Source organism: Neopelma chrysocephalum, unplaced genomic scaffold, assembly GCF_003984885.1.
Source record: "Neopelma chrysocephalum unplaced genomic scaffold, ASM398488v2 Primary Assembly neopelma1_147, whole genome shotgun sequence".
Taxonomy (NCBI): Eukaryota; Metazoa; Chordata; class Aves; order Passeriformes; family Pipridae; genus Neopelma; species Neopelma chrysocephalum.
In genome coordinates this window covers 3,386,592-3,403,544 of record NW_020897809.1, presented here as the reverse complement: position 1 = coordinate 3,403,544, position 16,953 = coordinate 3,386,592, and the positions used below count along the sequence as shown (strand labels likewise).

Here is a 16,953-nt window from a genome sequence, read left to right as displayed (position 1 = left end):
CCCCGCTCCCCGGCCCCGCTCCCCGGCCCCGCTCCCCGGCCCCGCTCCCCGGCCCCGCTCCCCGGCCCCGCTCCCCGGCCCCGCTCCCCGGCCCCGCTCCCGCCCTACCTGGTGGCCGAACTGGTTGCAGGGGAAGCCGAGCACCTGGAGCCCGCGGGGCCCGTAGCGCTGCTGCAGCTCGTTGAGCTGCAGGAAGTCGCGGGTGGTCGTGCCTCAGAGCGACGCCACGTTCACCACCAGCAGCACCTTCCCCCGCAGCGAGCCCAGCGACAGCGGCTCCGCCGCGCCCAGCGGCCGCGCCACCAGCCCCGCCAGCCCCGCCGCCAGCCCCGCCGCTCGCCCGCCCGCGCCCGCCGCCATCGTCCGCACTGAGCTCCCGCCGCCGCGCTCAACCCGCCCCGAGCCACCGGGACCCGCCTCCGATATCTCCCCGAGCCGCCGGGACCCGCCTCCGATGCCGCCCCGAGCCGCCGGGACCCGCCTCCGCCCCCGCCCTGAGCTGCCGGCACGGCCCTGCCGAGCCCTGCCCCGCCCGCGGCATCGGCGCCCCGTGGAGGAGTCCCAAGGAGAATCGGGCCAGGCGTGTCGGCTCTGAAAGGCTCCGGGGGTCTCTGAGCGGTGAAAGGCACGGAGCGGGGTGGTTTGTTACATCCACGGGTAACGCACAGGGAAGTGTCGCAGCTCCTCGGGAACGCTGTGGAAAAGCAGCAAAACGCAAATTGGTCAGGGAGAGTGATCAAACTTGGAATGGGCCGCCCAGGGAGGTGGTGGATTCACCGTCCCTGGAGGTATTTAAGAAGAGACTGGATGTGGCACTTAGTGCCGTGGTCTAGGAAGCAAGGTGGTGTTGAGTGAAAGGTTGGACTCAATGATTTCAGAGGTCTTTTCCGACCTAACTGATTCTGTGATTCTGTGATCCCAGGAGCTCCAACCTTTGTGGTGACACAGCGCAGCACCGGGGCTGCAGCATCCTCCGAGGGCACTGCTGCTACCGAGAGTGGCTTTGGGGAGAGGAACACCTTCAGTTTGTGTCCAAGAGGGGCCATAAATTCCCTTCTAGTATCCTTCTATAGTTTTTCCACTTCTTTGAGGCTGGTAAAGCCTACATGCAGGGCTACAGCTTGCTCTATCCTCACTAGATAAAAAGGAGGCTCCCTCTCTAACTCCAGGGGTTGCTTTTTCCTATCCTCGACTTTTCCATTTCTTGCCTTACTGCTTCCGTAAGTCATACAGGAGTGACTGCTCTTTTTTCCCATGGATTCAAGGCAGCCCTAAGTGAACTAAGCTGTGCCCACACCAGGAAACGTGGCCCAGCCCCTCCTCCACGGGTCTTTGTGAAACACCGCCCTCCTCCAGAGCACTACGTGAAGAGGCAGGTCCGGGGTCAGGCCTCGAGGCCATGTCCATGGGTTGGACCAGCAGGGACCGGGGGGAAGCACAGCTTGGCAGGGACAAAGAGCCAGGGCCTCAGCTCCAGCGCAGCTCCCGGGGGAAGCAGGGAGTCCCTGCTGAGGCTCCTGCCAGCATCTGTGCCAAGTGAGCTCCGTTCACAACAGCCCAAGGTCAGACAGCTGCTTATCAGCCCTGGCCCCCAGCCAAGGCAGCCTGGGCCCCGCACGGGGGGATGCACTCAAGGTCCCCCCCCGTGCTGTCTGCCTCTTTCATGCTTGGGAGCAGAGACTTGTCACAAAATGCCAGCTGTCACTAACGGGCACCACACAATGCTCTGTCTCTGGTCTGGGTGCCCAGGTGACTGCAGGGTCTGGGGGTTTTGCTTTAAGCCACTTCTGGCACCTGCCCTCACAATCGGGAGCTGGAATAGTTCCACTTCCTGGTTGTGGCAAGTTCTGGGGACTTGCCCGATTGTCTTGCATCTTTGGGGACCTGCAGTGTGTTGCAGCAGCGATGGCATGAGCCATGACAAGTGTCCTGAGAGAGATCAGAGCTGGAAAAACGGCTGATGGATGAGCAGAGACACATGACTTCTTGAGTAAATTGACGGTTACAGTCTGCACAGACTCTTCCTTACCTGCCCTCTGGGGCACGGCAAGCCAGGGTTCCTGAAGAAGAGGAATTGCCCTTCAGGGTGACCTCTAGGGCAGGGCCACAGAGGCATCTCCGCTGCCACTTCTGACACTTGCTCAGACTGGCACCTTCAGTCCTGTCTGGACCTGGGGAGTTCATCTGAAGTAGGGAGTTTACTGCTGGGGCCCTGCCCTTTCCAGAGAAGTGTGGGTTAGGGCTTTCCTGTCCTTGATGAGTGAGGTTTAACGACACTGAATGAGTTGAACTTCCTTGTTGGCTCAGAGTGATGGCCTGTGCCTGGACACATTCTGTGGAGCCAGCTGGACTTGGACCCAGAGGAGTGCCAGAAACTCCTGAGGGACTAGATGGGCTCAAGGGACACCTTTTGAGGTGTGTGACAAGTGATGGTTGTCCTACAAGGTCAGAAAGCTGCTGTTTAACAGCAGAGAGGAATCACAAAGGCCACAAAACCACACCTTCTGGCCTCCTGCTTACATCATCTCTCCAGTTCAGGCGCTGAACTCCCTCCCCTGCTCAGGGGGCTGGCACTCCCAGCTTTTCCCCTGCCCCTTGCCAGCCTGGATCACTCTGCACAAGTGCTGAGCTCTCATTTCCCAGGTCAGGTCTGGCCATCTGTCTCCTCAGCTCGGTTTCATCCAGAAAAAACGTGGCTTCCAGAGGTGACAGATGTGGCAGGAACCAAAAGGGAGCCAGGCTGCCAGCCCTCGAAGGCAGGAAGGCTGAGGACTCAGATGGTGCTGGAGGTCAGCAAGAGCTTAAAATTGGGATAACAGTCACTGCTGGGTGGAAGTGCATCCACAGATACACAGCTGGCTCTGAGGAGCAGGCCTGACTCCAGGCCCCTGAAGAGCTGCTCTGGAACTGTGACCACAGCAAATTGCAACCCTGTTGCCCTGCAAGACTGAAAAGCCCCGGTTTTGTTCAACTGCAACACCTCCCCAAAAAAGGGAACTGCAAGTGAGCAACTAAACTTCTCAGCAGGGCAGCGAATGAAATCCTCCCAGGCAGCCCCCGCTGCAGCTGTGAACTTCCTGCTCTGTTCAGCCCCGTCACCCACGGGGGGAGGACAAACACCCAGGAGAGGAAGGAGGGAAGGGTGGGGCGGGTGACACCATCGGGCTGGCCAGAGGCGTCACTCTGGGTGTCTGTGGCTGCGCAGGGAGCACAAGGACCAGAGGTACTGGGCACTCCTATGGCTGGGTCTGTGTCTCCTTTGCTGCAGGAAAAGGAATCAGGAACACTGTCCAAAAAAAGAAAAAAAAGTGACATGGGTGTTTTGTAGGCCATTATGGGATGCAGCCAGGTGCTCACTGACATGGGTTGTCATCAGCAATCGGAATCCCTCCTGCTCAGCCCAGCGTGAAGGCTCTTGGCTCAGCAGCAGCTGCTGTAAATCCCAGTGTGAGTGTGGAGATGCCCACTGCTGTTCCCTGTCATTTATCCCCCAGGAGCAGCACAATCTGCTCTCCAGCCTGGGTGCAGCACAGGGCCTACACTTTGAGCCCAGCCCTTCTGCAGCACTCCAAGGCATCCCTCAAGGAACGGCCCAGCAAACACCTTGCCAAACCATCACATGCTCCCACAGCAACACTGCTCCTCCCTTCCTCCTGCACAGCCTCCTCCTGCTCCTCTAGTCTTGTGCTCAGGACCAACAAATTCAGCTCAACTGATGGCCTCTCATCTGGTCTGAGTACCCAAAGCTCCTGGGAAGCTTTGCTGCTCACTGCAGGGGCCAGGTGAGATATTCCACCTCTGCTCTGCTGCAGTGCTCAGAAACCACCGTGAGCAGCAGATGGTATCACTTGCTGGAAAACAAAAATGAGTATTAAAGCACTTGCAACTGCTCAGTGAATCCTCTCACAGCTGTATCAAAAATGGTATTTCTGATTCAGGCTGTCAGATGCTGGGCCAAAAACCCAGAGTGAGGAATACAGACACCAGGATACAGGGAGCTTAGAAAACTGCCTTTATTCTATTAGTTCTTGGAAAAATGAAAATACAGAAAGAGTTTAGTTGGCTGCAGAACAGCAAGAAGTTCACAGGTTAGGAGTCTGATCACTACATGGTAACCAAACTTACACAAAAAGTTTCTTTTTTTTTTTTTTAAAGTTTTGAAACTGGGTCCAGCAATGAATTTAAGGCAACTGAACAGTTCAGAAGCTTTGAGTGTGAGCAGGCTCTTTTCTCATCCCTACATCACGTCATGGAAAAAACTCCTCCTGGGTGTGCAGACCACTCAAATCATTCGAATGGGTCAGACTCTTACAAATGAACGGGGAAGAGGATCAGCTGCTTTCCATCGGACTTTATTTTCAAATACAGTTTCTTAAAAAACCCAGAACACCTTAACGCAGAGGTTACAAGTAACAGTATTAGGAAATCCAATTATACAAAAAATACTACATCTAAGCTGGGGTAAATAGATTTATTTTTGGTAACATACATTTAAACTGGCACTAATTACACAGTAACTAAAAGGTAACTAACATGAAACCACAGAACCCTCACTTTTCCTTAGCTGAATGGGACTTGGTCATTTCAGAGTGATCACATTTTCAAACTCATGTTTTTACACCACCGAGCCATGAAAATCAGATCTTCCTAAATGTGATAGCACTGAAGCTACGCTCGATTCCATACAGCCTTGTAACTGTTGTACTCAATTAGAATAGGACGTTAGTTATAAAGTAGTTACAGACCAATCCTCTGTGTTGACAGCTTTTTCTCTTTCTAGAGAGAAGAAAGAAGATAGAGAATTGTCTTCAATTAGCGCCTGGCATATCCTGTGAGTGCAGAAAAGGTTTGTTAGAGGAATGTTGAGGTTAACCTTGGGTGCACAGATGAATTTGATGCAGATTGTTATAAAAATCATGGTTGGCTTCTAAATACTGGTAGCAAGATGACTCGATTTTTAAATCTCTTAAGTAAATTATAGATAATGAAAAAGGCCAGTAATCATACACTAAGATTAATAAACAGCACTTCAAAATTACTCAAGTGCAGGGTGCTGCTTTGGCCATCTTCCTCTGGCCACGCTTTATAAGAGAAGGCACCCGGACTTTTTCTTGCCACGCCGGGCTTGCAAAGCAGCTCTAGTGGCCATTTCAAACACCTCCCTCACACCGTCTTTGGTCTTTGCCGAACACTCCATGTACCCGAATGCACCAATGCGGTTTGCCATATCCCGGCCTTCCTCGGGCTTGACAGGCTCCTGAAACAGCACAAAACCAGCAGGTGAGGTCAATCCAAACCCACACTGATCCTCCTTTTCCCACCCAGCTTCCCAACAAATGCAAAGGAATTTCTGCATTCAATGCACATAATTAACTGGATAGTTAAGAATCCAATGCCCGAGGACATGATCCGTTTTCTGACACCTCTAAGCCTGAAGGCTGCAAGACCCTTTGCAACTTGAGCAAATTATTGCTTATTTCTGAGGAAACATTTATGCAATTCTTCACTACAACTGCAAAAAACCCTATGAACAAATCCCAAAATTAATGCCTCAGTCTTTGTATAAGAACCCCAAATATTATGCTACAGGAGCAAAAATTCCAGGACAGAGCAGAATATCTGCAGTCCCATTCCCAAGCTGGGGGTTTCAGGCTCAGTCTGAAAATGAAACCTAGTGATAGGCTCAGGAATGAGCTACAGCACCTGTGGTTATCACCTCGGAACACCCACCAATAAAACCATTTCCTTTCACATCCTGAACACACCAAATAAAGAACAGCTCCAGAGTGCCTGCTCTGATGTGCTGATCGTCTCCTAATTAATTCCTTTCTACCTCAGGGATCCAGCTCTGCAGCAGAGAGCAGCTGACTGTTAGTAACCCCATACAGCCATTCTCATTGCTCAGGATGCCTTCTCTAAAAATTACATCTCCAAATCAGAAAAAAGAGACACTCAGTTAAAGGCAATAGATACTTGTGGTGTCTGCCACGGGTAGGTGTTGATCACACAGCCCACAGCAGCTGACAGCCAGCTGTGGGTGCCTGTTTAATGCTCTGCTACAACCACCACACGTCTTCCCTTTATTGTAAGACTCCCAAAGGAACCTGCCTGCTTCATTTTGGCCAGCTCTCGTCTTGTGTGCTCATCATTCCTCAGGTCCTTCTTGTTTCCTACCAAGATGATAGGCACGTTGGGGCAGAAATGCTTCACCTCTGGGGTCCATTTCTCTGGGATGTTTTCTGAAAGAAATAAATAGAAGTATGACTGTACTAAAACCCACTTCTGGGGAGTTTTATTTTAAAGCTTTTACCTGAGTGGTTGTATCTTGCTAATCCACACCAATGCTTTTTTTTTTTTTACTCTTAACATGGGAAGCAAATAGACTGTTCTGGTATTGCCAAAAAAACCAAGCCTTCTGAGGTAATTTGAAGGCTGAAGGGCACGTAACCTCTTGGCTTCTCTACATCTCTCAGTAGATACCTGGCAAGGGTTAGCATAGAGACTGCAAAGAACAGCATGCAGAAGAATTCTGAAGTAGAAAGTTATGGAATATTTTGCTTCAAGAGAAACATTTTATTCATCTCCAGAAGCTAAAGATGGGTGCAACACTGAAGCCTAAGTTTTAACTTCACTTCTTTTTATAAAGCAACATCAAACAACCGCTCCCAACTCTGCCATTAACTGTAGCAGAAATGTTCCACACACTAATTACAGATATATAAAACCAAATGCTTTGTGTAAGTCATTTCCAATCTGCCATTTCTCCCTACCTGTAGCAAATGAATTTGTGCTCATATACAAGAAACCTTCTCCTCCTCCTCAAGGCCCTCCATGACTTTATTTTTTTAATGGAAGGATGATTTAAGGGCTTTTGAAAGCAAAACCTTGATAAATTGTATAGAGCAGGAAGTGCTGAACAGCCCAAAACATCTGGCTTTGCTTTCAGAAGCTCTCAGACATTTGAGATTCACCTGTGGATGTACCTCCAGGCTGTGTAACCCCATTTTATCTTCATGAAATTCCATTCAGCTTTTGAACAGACATTCACTATTATGTATTATGGTATATTTTCTTGCTTGAAAGAACAACTTAGACAAGGATTTTGAAGCCAGTTTTTGCTCTACAGCGAAATCATCAATTCTGCAGCTGCACCTGGAGTGCTCAGGTGTGCTGGCCTTTAGTTACTGCACAGCTGAAAAGCTCTTCACTGCTCCCAGGGACCCTGGGATACTGGTGAGCAGGAAGGGAGGAGAGGAAAGAAAATTTTTACAGAAACTTACTTCTTTGAAAAAATGCTACCACCATGTATTTGTTTAGCAGACTACACTGGATGGATGGAGTAATATACCATTTTAAAGGGACAGAAATCAAAGTTCCAGAGATGTTGAGTCTTAGAAATGAGAGTATCTCTATCTCCTGCTCCTTATCCTCTTCAAAAACATCTTTGCAAGATCAAGTACATCAACATCTACAAATCAGATTTATAAATCAATCAGTGAAGACTTGGACTGCACACAGAAGAGGTGCTCATCGAATACACACTTTTGAAATTTATTGTTTTTAGAGCTCAGAAGTCATAAATCAGGCAACTCTTCTCTTTTCTCCATCACAAGCAGATGGAAATCTCCATCCCTTGAAAGCAGACTAGGAGAGTGTAAATCTCCAGTCCCTGATCATTTCCACCCATGAGAGAGCCCCCTCCAGTGCAGCTCTAGCCCATGTTTTTAACTCACGAAACAAAGAGCAAAAACCCCGGGGTTATTTGGGACCAATAACTCACAGTATTTCAAGCTTGAACAAATGGGGGAGTAAAGGGGAGGGAGGATGGAAGGGAAGAAAACACAAAGCTAGTTCTCTCATTTACATAGAAAGTTACTCCATTTTCCTCGATACAGTGTGGTCTTGAGTGTGTAAGAACCTACAACTTCCAAAGAGAAATTAAAAAAAGAAGTAAAATTAAAACCTGGGAGGGCCATGCCCCTCAGTGGTCCCCTTCTGTACTCACAGGGCTCCTGGACACAGCAGAGTGTAGCTGCAGCCTTTGTGTGCTGGGGGTCCCCAAGGCAGCCCCTCCAAGGGACAGGCACACAGCTGGGCTGGGGTGCTGACCTAGGGGAGCTGCCCCCCTGCTAAGTGTGGCTCAAATTAGGCAGCAGAGCCCTGGCAAACACAGAGTGTGCTGTGGCTCTCGTGACCCTCAGCGCTGCTGAAGAACACAGGTTCCTTTAAGGGCCTTTAATGTCTGACAACTGTACACTCAAACCAGCCCGAATTCTGGAACTAGGAAAGCTCTCAAGTGAAAATATATTTTACAGCATGATTTCCAAGGGGAATACAGTGATACAGAGAAGTGGTTCCAACTCAGTGAGTGATCTACTTACCTAAACTATCAGGACTATCAATTGAAAAACACATAAGTATAACATCAGTATCTGGATAAGAAAGCGGTCTAAGTCGATCATAATCTTCCTGTCCTGCTGTATCCCACAAAGCCAACTCAACCTGCAAAATAAACATAAGGAGTTAGTCAGATCACCAGGGATGTTCTGATTCAGAAGCCAGTTACCAAACAGGAGTGGATAAAATATTTCAGTCAACGCCACTCAAAAGGAGGAGACTATGGGACAAACTGCTTTGACAGGAGAACTGTGAGGAATTTTACATTCTGTAACCCCAAAAATCAATTTATTGCAGCTTATGAGATTTTTCTTTATATCCACGACCAGTGTCAATTCTTTGAATGGATGTTAAACCTACCAGCAGAAAAGCAAGACAGAAGAATCAAAGTGAATCAGCTCCAAAGGACTGGTAATCTCTGACAAGCATCCCAGAAACACCAGTTTGCAGTGAAAGTGGACTAAGTATATACTTTTTAGGATTATGCACATTTTCAATGGGTTACAGCTGGAACCTGTAGTGACTAAGAAATGTCAAGATTGTACTTATTTGTGCACAAATTCATTACAACTCCATCACAGCAGAAATGTACACTTGTAATTTGCTTTGAAACAAACCTGATTTGTGTGCAAAGCTTCCGGTTACTAAGAAGAAAGTACAGTACCTAATGTTCTGAATATTTCTACTTATGCTGGAGCCCGGAGAGAACACACCCACCATAGGATTGTTTAAAACTATAGAAGGAATTAGCCAACATTTAATCCAGGAAATTTAAAAACTATAATCAAGCTCTTGAGGCATACTCTAGCTTGAGATTCTCCGATGAGTCTGCCTTCGCAAAGGAGTGGGTTCCTTCTTGTTTAAACTCTTATGTTCAAAAACTCCAGGAAAAAAGTCCACAGCAGCTCAGATAAAGACAGATGGGCAGAACTGGAACCCAAATGTGAGCCTGAATGTGCAATGCAACTGTTTAGTTAAATTGTGAAGAGACAAAGCCTTAAGTCGTGCACATATACAAAAATAACCTTCTGTACTTCTGTCAGAAACACTCCTCCTCTCAGAGTCACTTCTGCACTTGCAGATGTGAATTCTGTGGCAAATGTTTGTATTTTTTAGAGAGCTGTCTGTTGAGGGTTCCCCTCTCATGACACTGGAATCGTTTCCTTTGCTCTACCTAAAAAAAACACATCTCCTGCCATCACCTTTTTGTCTTCATGTGACTTCTGGACATTTCTGGTAATGCTCTTCTAGGAAAACAGAGGTAAGTGGCTGTCAAACAGAACAGGCTTAAGCACTGCTCTCCTATAAACTTCTGTAATCAAGTTTTCTTAAGACAAAGTCCTTGGATAAAATATATCCTCCAGTTACAAAAATAAAATCAGCTGACACTGCTCAAGCTGCTCATGCAATTTTTCTTTAGCTACTGGCTGCATATAGGCATGACTGCTGATAGGGCATGACTCCCTGTTCACTCATTCAGAGATGCAGAGATTCAGGCAGAAGGGAATGAGGAAGTTTGATTCAGTGATAAGAGAGAAATGGATCTCATACATGTTTTAAACAATACTCCTTAGAGTCTAAGATACAATATAGAAACTGTAGAAACTGTCACTTGGGAAAAAAGACATGTTCTAACATTAGTCTAAAAGTAAATTTTCTCTTACCAATTTATATTATGGGAGAGATAAGCTCAACTAGCATGAACTATCACGACTAAACCCACATGAAACCCATCCCTGTAACAGCAGGAAATCAAATGTAACATAAAGCCCCAAACTAGCCCAAAAAACTTTTGTTCCAATGAGGATCAAAACTGAGCAGTTTCAATCCATCAGTCGCTGCATCTGAACTAGAATGGACTGAAAGATGTTCTGGCTGTACCTGAACCCAGAGCAAAGGCACATGTCACAGCAAGAGAGGACACAGGGAAGCTCAGCCCCAAAACCTGCCACACGCCTGACCTGCAGATCCACGGCACCGAGTCAGCTCTGTGTGGTTACGGGAACAAAACAGACACAGGCTGTGGCTGCCTGAGAGGGTTTGGAAATAGCTGAGCTTTCAAGGTGCAAACTTTCTGCTTTGTGTGCTTCCAGAGTATCCTGGAAAGTGACAATTTTACACATCACCCAGCACCTTGCTGACGTAAGTGCAGAAGGCAACCCACCCAGGGATCAGAGAGCAGCCTGGCAGCTGCCTCTTGGAGCAGGTGTCTGGCATGTCTCCTTGTTTGGTAAACAAAAGGACTCAAGAGCTCCACAAATTGAAAACCAATTTTTAAAATATTAAAAATTAAAATGAAATATTTTAATGATTAATTTACTGAAGTACAAACTAAAGATGAAGCTCAGTGAGCCCTGGGTATGCCTGGCTGCTGAGAATTGTGCAGGACAGATGATGCTGATGTACACAACAAATATCAGCCACCTTTGAAGCCTGTCAGTCTTCTGTTCTCAAAAAGATCCTGCACGTTGCCAGAAGTGGGCATGAAATAAAACACTCTCCAGGAGTTAGTCTTTGTTAATCCAGGTAGGTCCCTATCAAAGGAGGGACTCCATTCCAAAAGCCCTGGGTTCTCAGCATATCTTTGAATTGCTCCATCCCCTCCCACCTGCTGCAACACTCTACTTGGACTAACTACATGACTTTTAGAACCTCGTTTTGTGTAAGGTTAGAAGCAGGTTGTTAAACACACATTGGATATGAGCAGGTTCTAGCAAGGCAAATATTTTTTTCCACAGGAACATGCTTAATATTGAAAAATAGATTTACAACATAAGAACTACTCACACGTACTTATTAAACAACTCATTAAAGAAGCACGGAGATCCCCACGCTATTCTGAACAAACACAAGTTCATTCTGGCTCTTACAGAAGGGTTCACATACCTGCTTTCCATCCACTTCAATATCTGCTACGTAGTTTTCAAAGACAGTGGGAACATAAACTTCAGGGAACTGGTCTTTGCTAAATACAATCAGCAGACAGGTCTTTCCACAGGCACCATCTCCCACTATAACCAGCTTTTTTCGAATGGCTGCCATAGCTGAAAAACAAAATGACAACTTATTAATTCAACTGCTACAGCTTTTCACAGAGATGCTGCTAATAATTAATAACCACTAAGTTTTCAATTAATGAGAACTTTTAAATCCACTCTATGTGTCTGTCAGAGATGCAGACAGATATCTCGAGTGAGTTCAAATTCCCATCCTTTTAGGAAAAAACATTCCCCAGAACTCGTCAACACACTGATAAGCCACTGGGTTCAAAAATAATAGAAAGGAGAGGAGATGGGTCTGGTTAAGCATTTATTGATCTGTTCTAAACCTTAAGAGAGGAACACCCAGAGACAGTGAGTGAGTGAGCAGCACTGTCTGAGAGCACCTTCTCAAAAGTGTATTCCAGGCACTCAGATATGAGACGCTTTGATTCAAGGGCAGGAACATCATCTTGTCGCACTGAGTTGCCTTAACTACAAAGTGCCAGTCAGCTGGACTGAGGAGCACCTGCTGCCACGTCAGAGCACCAACAGCAGGATCTTGAGGCAACCAGCCTGTTCCTCAGATTCCAATCACCACACTGCAAAGGATTTGGGCAGGGCACATCTCACTCCTCAACCCACTTTCCCAGGCATTGCTGCTACCAGGTTAGTCCAGCCTGCTACCAGCTTGCAGTAAGCAAAGGGGGGACATAGAAGGGGAGACCCCCGTGATGCTCCACACATTGCTCTGCTGTGCAATGGGTCAATTTGTACATCCATGACCTGCTCACAAGCAACTTTGACCTTTAGAAGATAGTATGGAAGCTTTAAAGGTTTAAGGAAAGCCAAGAGTCAGGGTGAGACTGAAGGGGATGTTTGTGTTGGATCTGGCAAATCAAACAAAACCAGCACTATATATGTGCCTGCTCTCTTCTTTCTTTTCTCCAGGCACTTATTTGTGACCAATGCTGGAACAAGCCAGGGATTTAGGGAGTGGCCTGGCTACAAGGGACTGGAATGAGGGCAGAACCATAACTACTTTCTTCTCCATAACATAAAGGCACTCCAGAGGAAGCCGCTTAGTCATCCCGTGAAGCTTCCTGGAAATGGAGCAAACAGCAACGCCACCACAATACCTATGACTGCACGACCAAAACACCACAGAGAGAGCACCCCTGTGAGTTAACTTTTGCCATGACAAATCCAGAACAAAGTTTATGAGGATGACTAGGGCTGCTGGCGAGGAGGGAGGGGCTCAAAGAAGCACAGAAGAGGTTTAAATGACATAGCAAAAACATATTCCCCTTTCCACCTCTTCTCTTGCCTTATGAAATTAAGTAAAAAGGTAGAACTACCCATCTAAAAGCAACCTTTAGTACTGGTATATGGTGAAGAAGCAGTGGATTTTGCAGAGATTCTGTACTTCTGCTTCAGGTGCAAACAGAGAAGGACCATTTCAGCCCATCAAGCAGCAAGGGCTCAAGGATTTGTAGAGCATAGCTTTGCCAGACACCACTGCTCAAGAGATCCAAATCTATCTCTAAAGTGAGATTCTTTCACCTTGTGAATATATATGTACACAAGTTCAAGTTATTTACTCTGGGGTTTTGGGGTTATTTTTACATTTGTGGAAGGTTTTAAATGATCCTAGCTTTAAAAAGGTGGGTTTTTTTCAGTGGTTCTAGATGGGTTTGAACACTTTCTAGCAGTGGTAGTATTTGAATTTTACAGAACTGGAAATCATTTGTCCTCTGTACCACGTCAAGATCAACTACTTACAAGTTCTACCTAACGTCAGCTTTGGCTAATCTGCTCTTCAAGTCCTACAAAACCTCTGAAGCCATCTACTCTTGTGCTCCACAATATTTAATAGGAGAAAACTTCCCCCAATAGTACCCTCAACCTTCTTTGATGTAATGTAAGCACATTACTGTTTATCCTATTTGTCACGGCCACTGCAGAATAGATTATTCCCTTTCCCCGTGTGGTTGAGAATACGTGTCTTCATTTAGTCTTCTCTTCGGGCAAAACAATTCCAGTTTATTCAAACCTTCTCTGTAAATCGTATTTCTTAGACCTTCCCGTTGCTCCCTTCTGGGCAGAGTCCAATTGGTACAAACGTACCCAAGGGTGGAGCCCAAAAGCTGAATCCAGTATTTCTCCTAGGGCTGTATGAACAGTGCCCAGAGCTGAAGGATTATTTCACACTGATCTTTCAGGATACCCTACTGCTTAAACACCAATCTGGAAGTGTATGACTTTTTCTTTCTTCCTTCCCTCCTCAGAAGACAGCACTGTTGATACATCCAGGTTTTAATTCCTGATAACTCCCAGATCTTTCTTCATCTGGGCAGCTATACAGTAAATAGTCCTCTATCCACACAGCTGAATATTCCAGTGTCAGGCTTTTATTTATCCTTCTGCTGATTGATGTTTTATTCTACCTCCAGGTCCTAGCTCTGTCCTCCAGCTTAATCACAGTCTGTCAGATGCAAGTTTAATAATCATGATTCCCAGATAATTATCTAGGCCATTGATGAAACCACCCTGGAGACAAAGTAGGCGGATGACGGAATGGGATAACCTGTCCTTCCTTGGTATCCTCCCTCTCTCTCCCCTCTGTGCCAGCGGCTGGGGCTCTGGCCTGTGATCACTTGTGTCACCTGCAATAGCACTTGGGGTAGGTGACCTTTTTGGCATCACCTACGGATAACTGTATTTTTCAATGGATTATCAGATCAACTCTTCCTTTATCTTCCTCTAAATACTTCCGTCACTCAGATTATTTTTTAAGTGCTCCTTGCCAGTTCAATCTCATTTTATGCTTTGGCCTTCTACATACTTATACCTCAGGTCTACGAGGAAACTACAATTCTGTTTAAAAATAAAAATTGTTATCATCTAATGTATTGCTTTCTACAAATCCTTCCCTAAAAAACCTTGAAAAATTTATGTATATATATAAAAAATTATTTCAGCAGCTTTATTTTATCTCCTCAATATCTTTTTCCTGACAAAAGCTTATCATGAAACTCTCCCTGCCTGAATGCTTCCTGAGATCCGTTGACATCATTCCGACCCAAGATGCCCTTTAGCAGTGTTTGCTCAACCACTTCCTTCCCACTGCTCAGGACCCGCCCCATGAGACTCTCCCCTGCTCACAGTCTTATGTGCAGGACAGTCCTCAGGACATCTCAAACCTGCTGAGCAGTCCCCTCCATCTAGCACACTGAAAAACTAGGGAATTAAAATTCCCTCATCGCCAGCTTCTAGAGGATCCTTCTGGACTGTCACAAAAAGCCTCAACCACCTCATTTTTTTTTTTTGGTGACTATGGCATCCTCATCTTTTTTACTTTAGTTTCGCCTTTGAGAGCACTACGACAGAAGAATTCCTTCTGGAACGAGTGTCTTGTATAAAATTCAATTCAGGATGCAAAGATCACCACTTATAACCTCAAATTTTCAGAAACAGCCCAGATTATAAATGCTGGGTAGACACAGATGCCTCAGGATGTCAGGTCTGATCACTAGATAGACCCCTGATCCACCTCAGAAGGAAGTCACCAAACACCACAACCACGTCTTCCTTCCTGACGTTATCAAAGAACCACAGAATGGTTTGGGTTGGAAGAGACCTTCACCATCATCTTGTTCCAACCCCCCTGTCATGGGCAGGGACACCTTCTACTAGACCAGGTTGCTCCAAGCTCTGTCCAACCTGGCCTCGAATACTTCCAGGGATGGAGCAGCCACAACTTCCCCAGGCAACCTGTGCCAGGGCCTCACCACCCTCACAGGGAAGAATTTCTTCCCAACCTCTAATCTAACCCAAACCTGCTCTGTCAGTTTAAAGCAATTATCCCTTGTCCTATCACTACATGCCCCTGCCAGAAGTTCCCTTTCCAGCTCTCTTGTAGCCCCTTCAGGTACCAGAAGGTGCTCTAAGGTCTTCTCAGAGCCTTCTCCTCTCCAGGATGAACAGCCTCAATTCCCTCAGCCTGTCTCCAGCCCTCTGATCATCCTCCTGTCCCTCCTCTGGACCTGCTCCAACAGGTCCACGTCCTTCCTGGAGGTGCTGGGGCCCCAGAACTGGATGCAGCAGTGCAGGTGGGGTCCCATCAGAGCAGAGCAGAGGGGCAGGATTAGCCCCCTCATCCTGCTGCTTTTGACGCAGCCCAGGACACCTTTGGTTTTCCGGGCTGCGAGTGCACATTGCTGGGTCATGTTGAGCTTCTTGTCAACCAGTACCCCCAAGTCCTTCTCCTCAGGGCTGCTCTCAATCTGTTCATACCCCAGCCTGTATCTGCACTTGGGATTGCCCCAACTCAGGTGCAGGGCCTTGCCCTTGGCCTGAACCTCACTAATTTAACCAAATTAGTGGTTACAAACTTTATAGCTTTATGGTACGTGAAGTTTCTTCTCTCTGGTGAGTGTGAACTCTTATTGGCTGCCACACTTCACTTCTACTGAACCTGCTCAGGGATGGACACTGCTGGTGAGCCTGCAACCAGCTTTCTTCTCATGACAAATTCATCTTGTCTGGACCACTGAAAGTGTCTGTGTATGGAAACCGGTCTACTGGTGCCACAATGTCCCAAATCCCCATGTGTGGTCCTCAAATTTTAGCAGCTATCTGGCCATGGCAACAGCAGCCCGTCATTCATGCATTAACACATTTACAGTAATAATTTCCTAATTTAGAGGATTCAGCGTGCAGATCAGCATCTTTCAGCTGGTTATTTTTAGATAAAATAAATACATTCCTCTCCAGTGGGCAGCTGTAAGGGATTGTCGGGTCTGGCGAAGACTCAGAAAAACAACATCTTGGTAGTACAATAGAGAAAAAAATTGATTGTTAGAATGGAGCTACATCTTAGCGGTGCGTATCACAAGGACAACACTAAGAGCATTCACAGCAGTAGGGTCTTTCTGCTGCATTTTGACATGCCCTGGTTTTCTTAATCAAGTATTCTGAAACATGGAAATACATCAAATTTGTACGAGCAGTGTGTGGGAATCAAAGCACTTTGCTGGCCTGAAGAGTTTAATTTAAGATGGCCATTACACACAATTTAGTATTTGCTGCAGCCCAGCCTGTCACCAGTGAGTGTGTGTCTACATTTAAAGCAAAAAAACCTAAGAGGATGTAACAAATAGACCAAATCCAAGCTACTACTACCCACTGTAACTGAACACAAGTGCTACACATTCATCCTTTTACACAAAAGGTAGAGCAGGGAGAGACCAATAAATCCAGAAAGCTGCTGGAACTGCATCACTGATGATGCACACAGAACATTGAGAAAGAAATGTTCTATCCCAATTAGTGTAGCAGAATGGCTGCAATGATCTTCTAGGAGAATCTGTGCTGTCTTCTGCAGCAAGACAAGAGATCTGAAATTTTTCCTACTCTTAAATGAACCACTCCTCCCACCTTTGCATTTATAGGATTCTCAAAACCAGCTAGTCTGCTAGATTCAAAGTGGAAACTCTCACAATATGACTCAAGTGACTCATCTGAATGGAAGAGATTCAATTCTGACATTTCCTCAACCTAGGCCAGTGTCTTTCAC

At 46.5% G+C, this 16,953-nt stretch overlaps 2 protein-coding genes across 2 annotated transcripts in view; both read right to left on the bottom strand.

Annotated features, from left to right (window-relative positions):
- GPX1 (glutathione peroxidase 1) overlaps window positions 1–371 on the bottom strand; it is a 1,112-nt gene extending 741 nt beyond the window's left edge. The window contains exon 1 of the mRNA XM_027700938.1: window positions 109–371. Within this exon, the coding sequence (XP_027556739.1) occupies window positions 109–360 (252 nt within the window). The 5' untranslated portion in view covers window positions 361–371. The remainder of the gene's footprint in view (window positions 1–108) is intronic.
- Window positions 372–3,989: 3,618 nt separating this feature from the next.
- On the bottom strand, window positions 3,990–11,468 carry RHOA (ras homolog family member A). Its single transcript, XM_027700417.1, has 4 exons — window positions 11,284–11,468; window positions 8,382–8,502; window positions 6,109–6,239; window positions 3,990–5,257 (listed from the first exon to the last, which is right to left on the bottom strand). Exons 1-4 carry the CDS (start codon window positions 11,437–11,439, stop codon window positions 5,084–5,086), a joined length of 582 nt encoding a protein of 193 aa, XP_027556218.1. The 5' UTR covers window positions 11,440–11,468; the 3' UTR covers window positions 3,990–5,083.
- Between the last annotated feature and the right edge of the window lie 5,485 nt (window positions 11,469–16,953).

What these genes read in the sequence shown, in the direction of transcription:
- RHOA (XM_027700417.1), bottom strand. Translation starts at nt 11,439, where the DNA reads ATGGCAGCCATTCGAAAAAAGCTGGTTATAGTGGGAGATGGTGCCTGT. An exon ending in TTGAAGTGGATGGAAAGCAG is followed by an intron (nt 8,503 to 11,283) that starts GTATGTGAACCC and finishes TTTATTTTGCAG; the next exon opens with GTTGAGTTGGCTTTGTGGGA. An exon ending in TGATAGTCCTGATAGTTTAG is followed by an intron (nt 6,240 to 8,381) that starts GTAAGTAGATCA and finishes TATTTCTTTCAG; the next exon opens with AAAACATCCCAGAGAAATGG.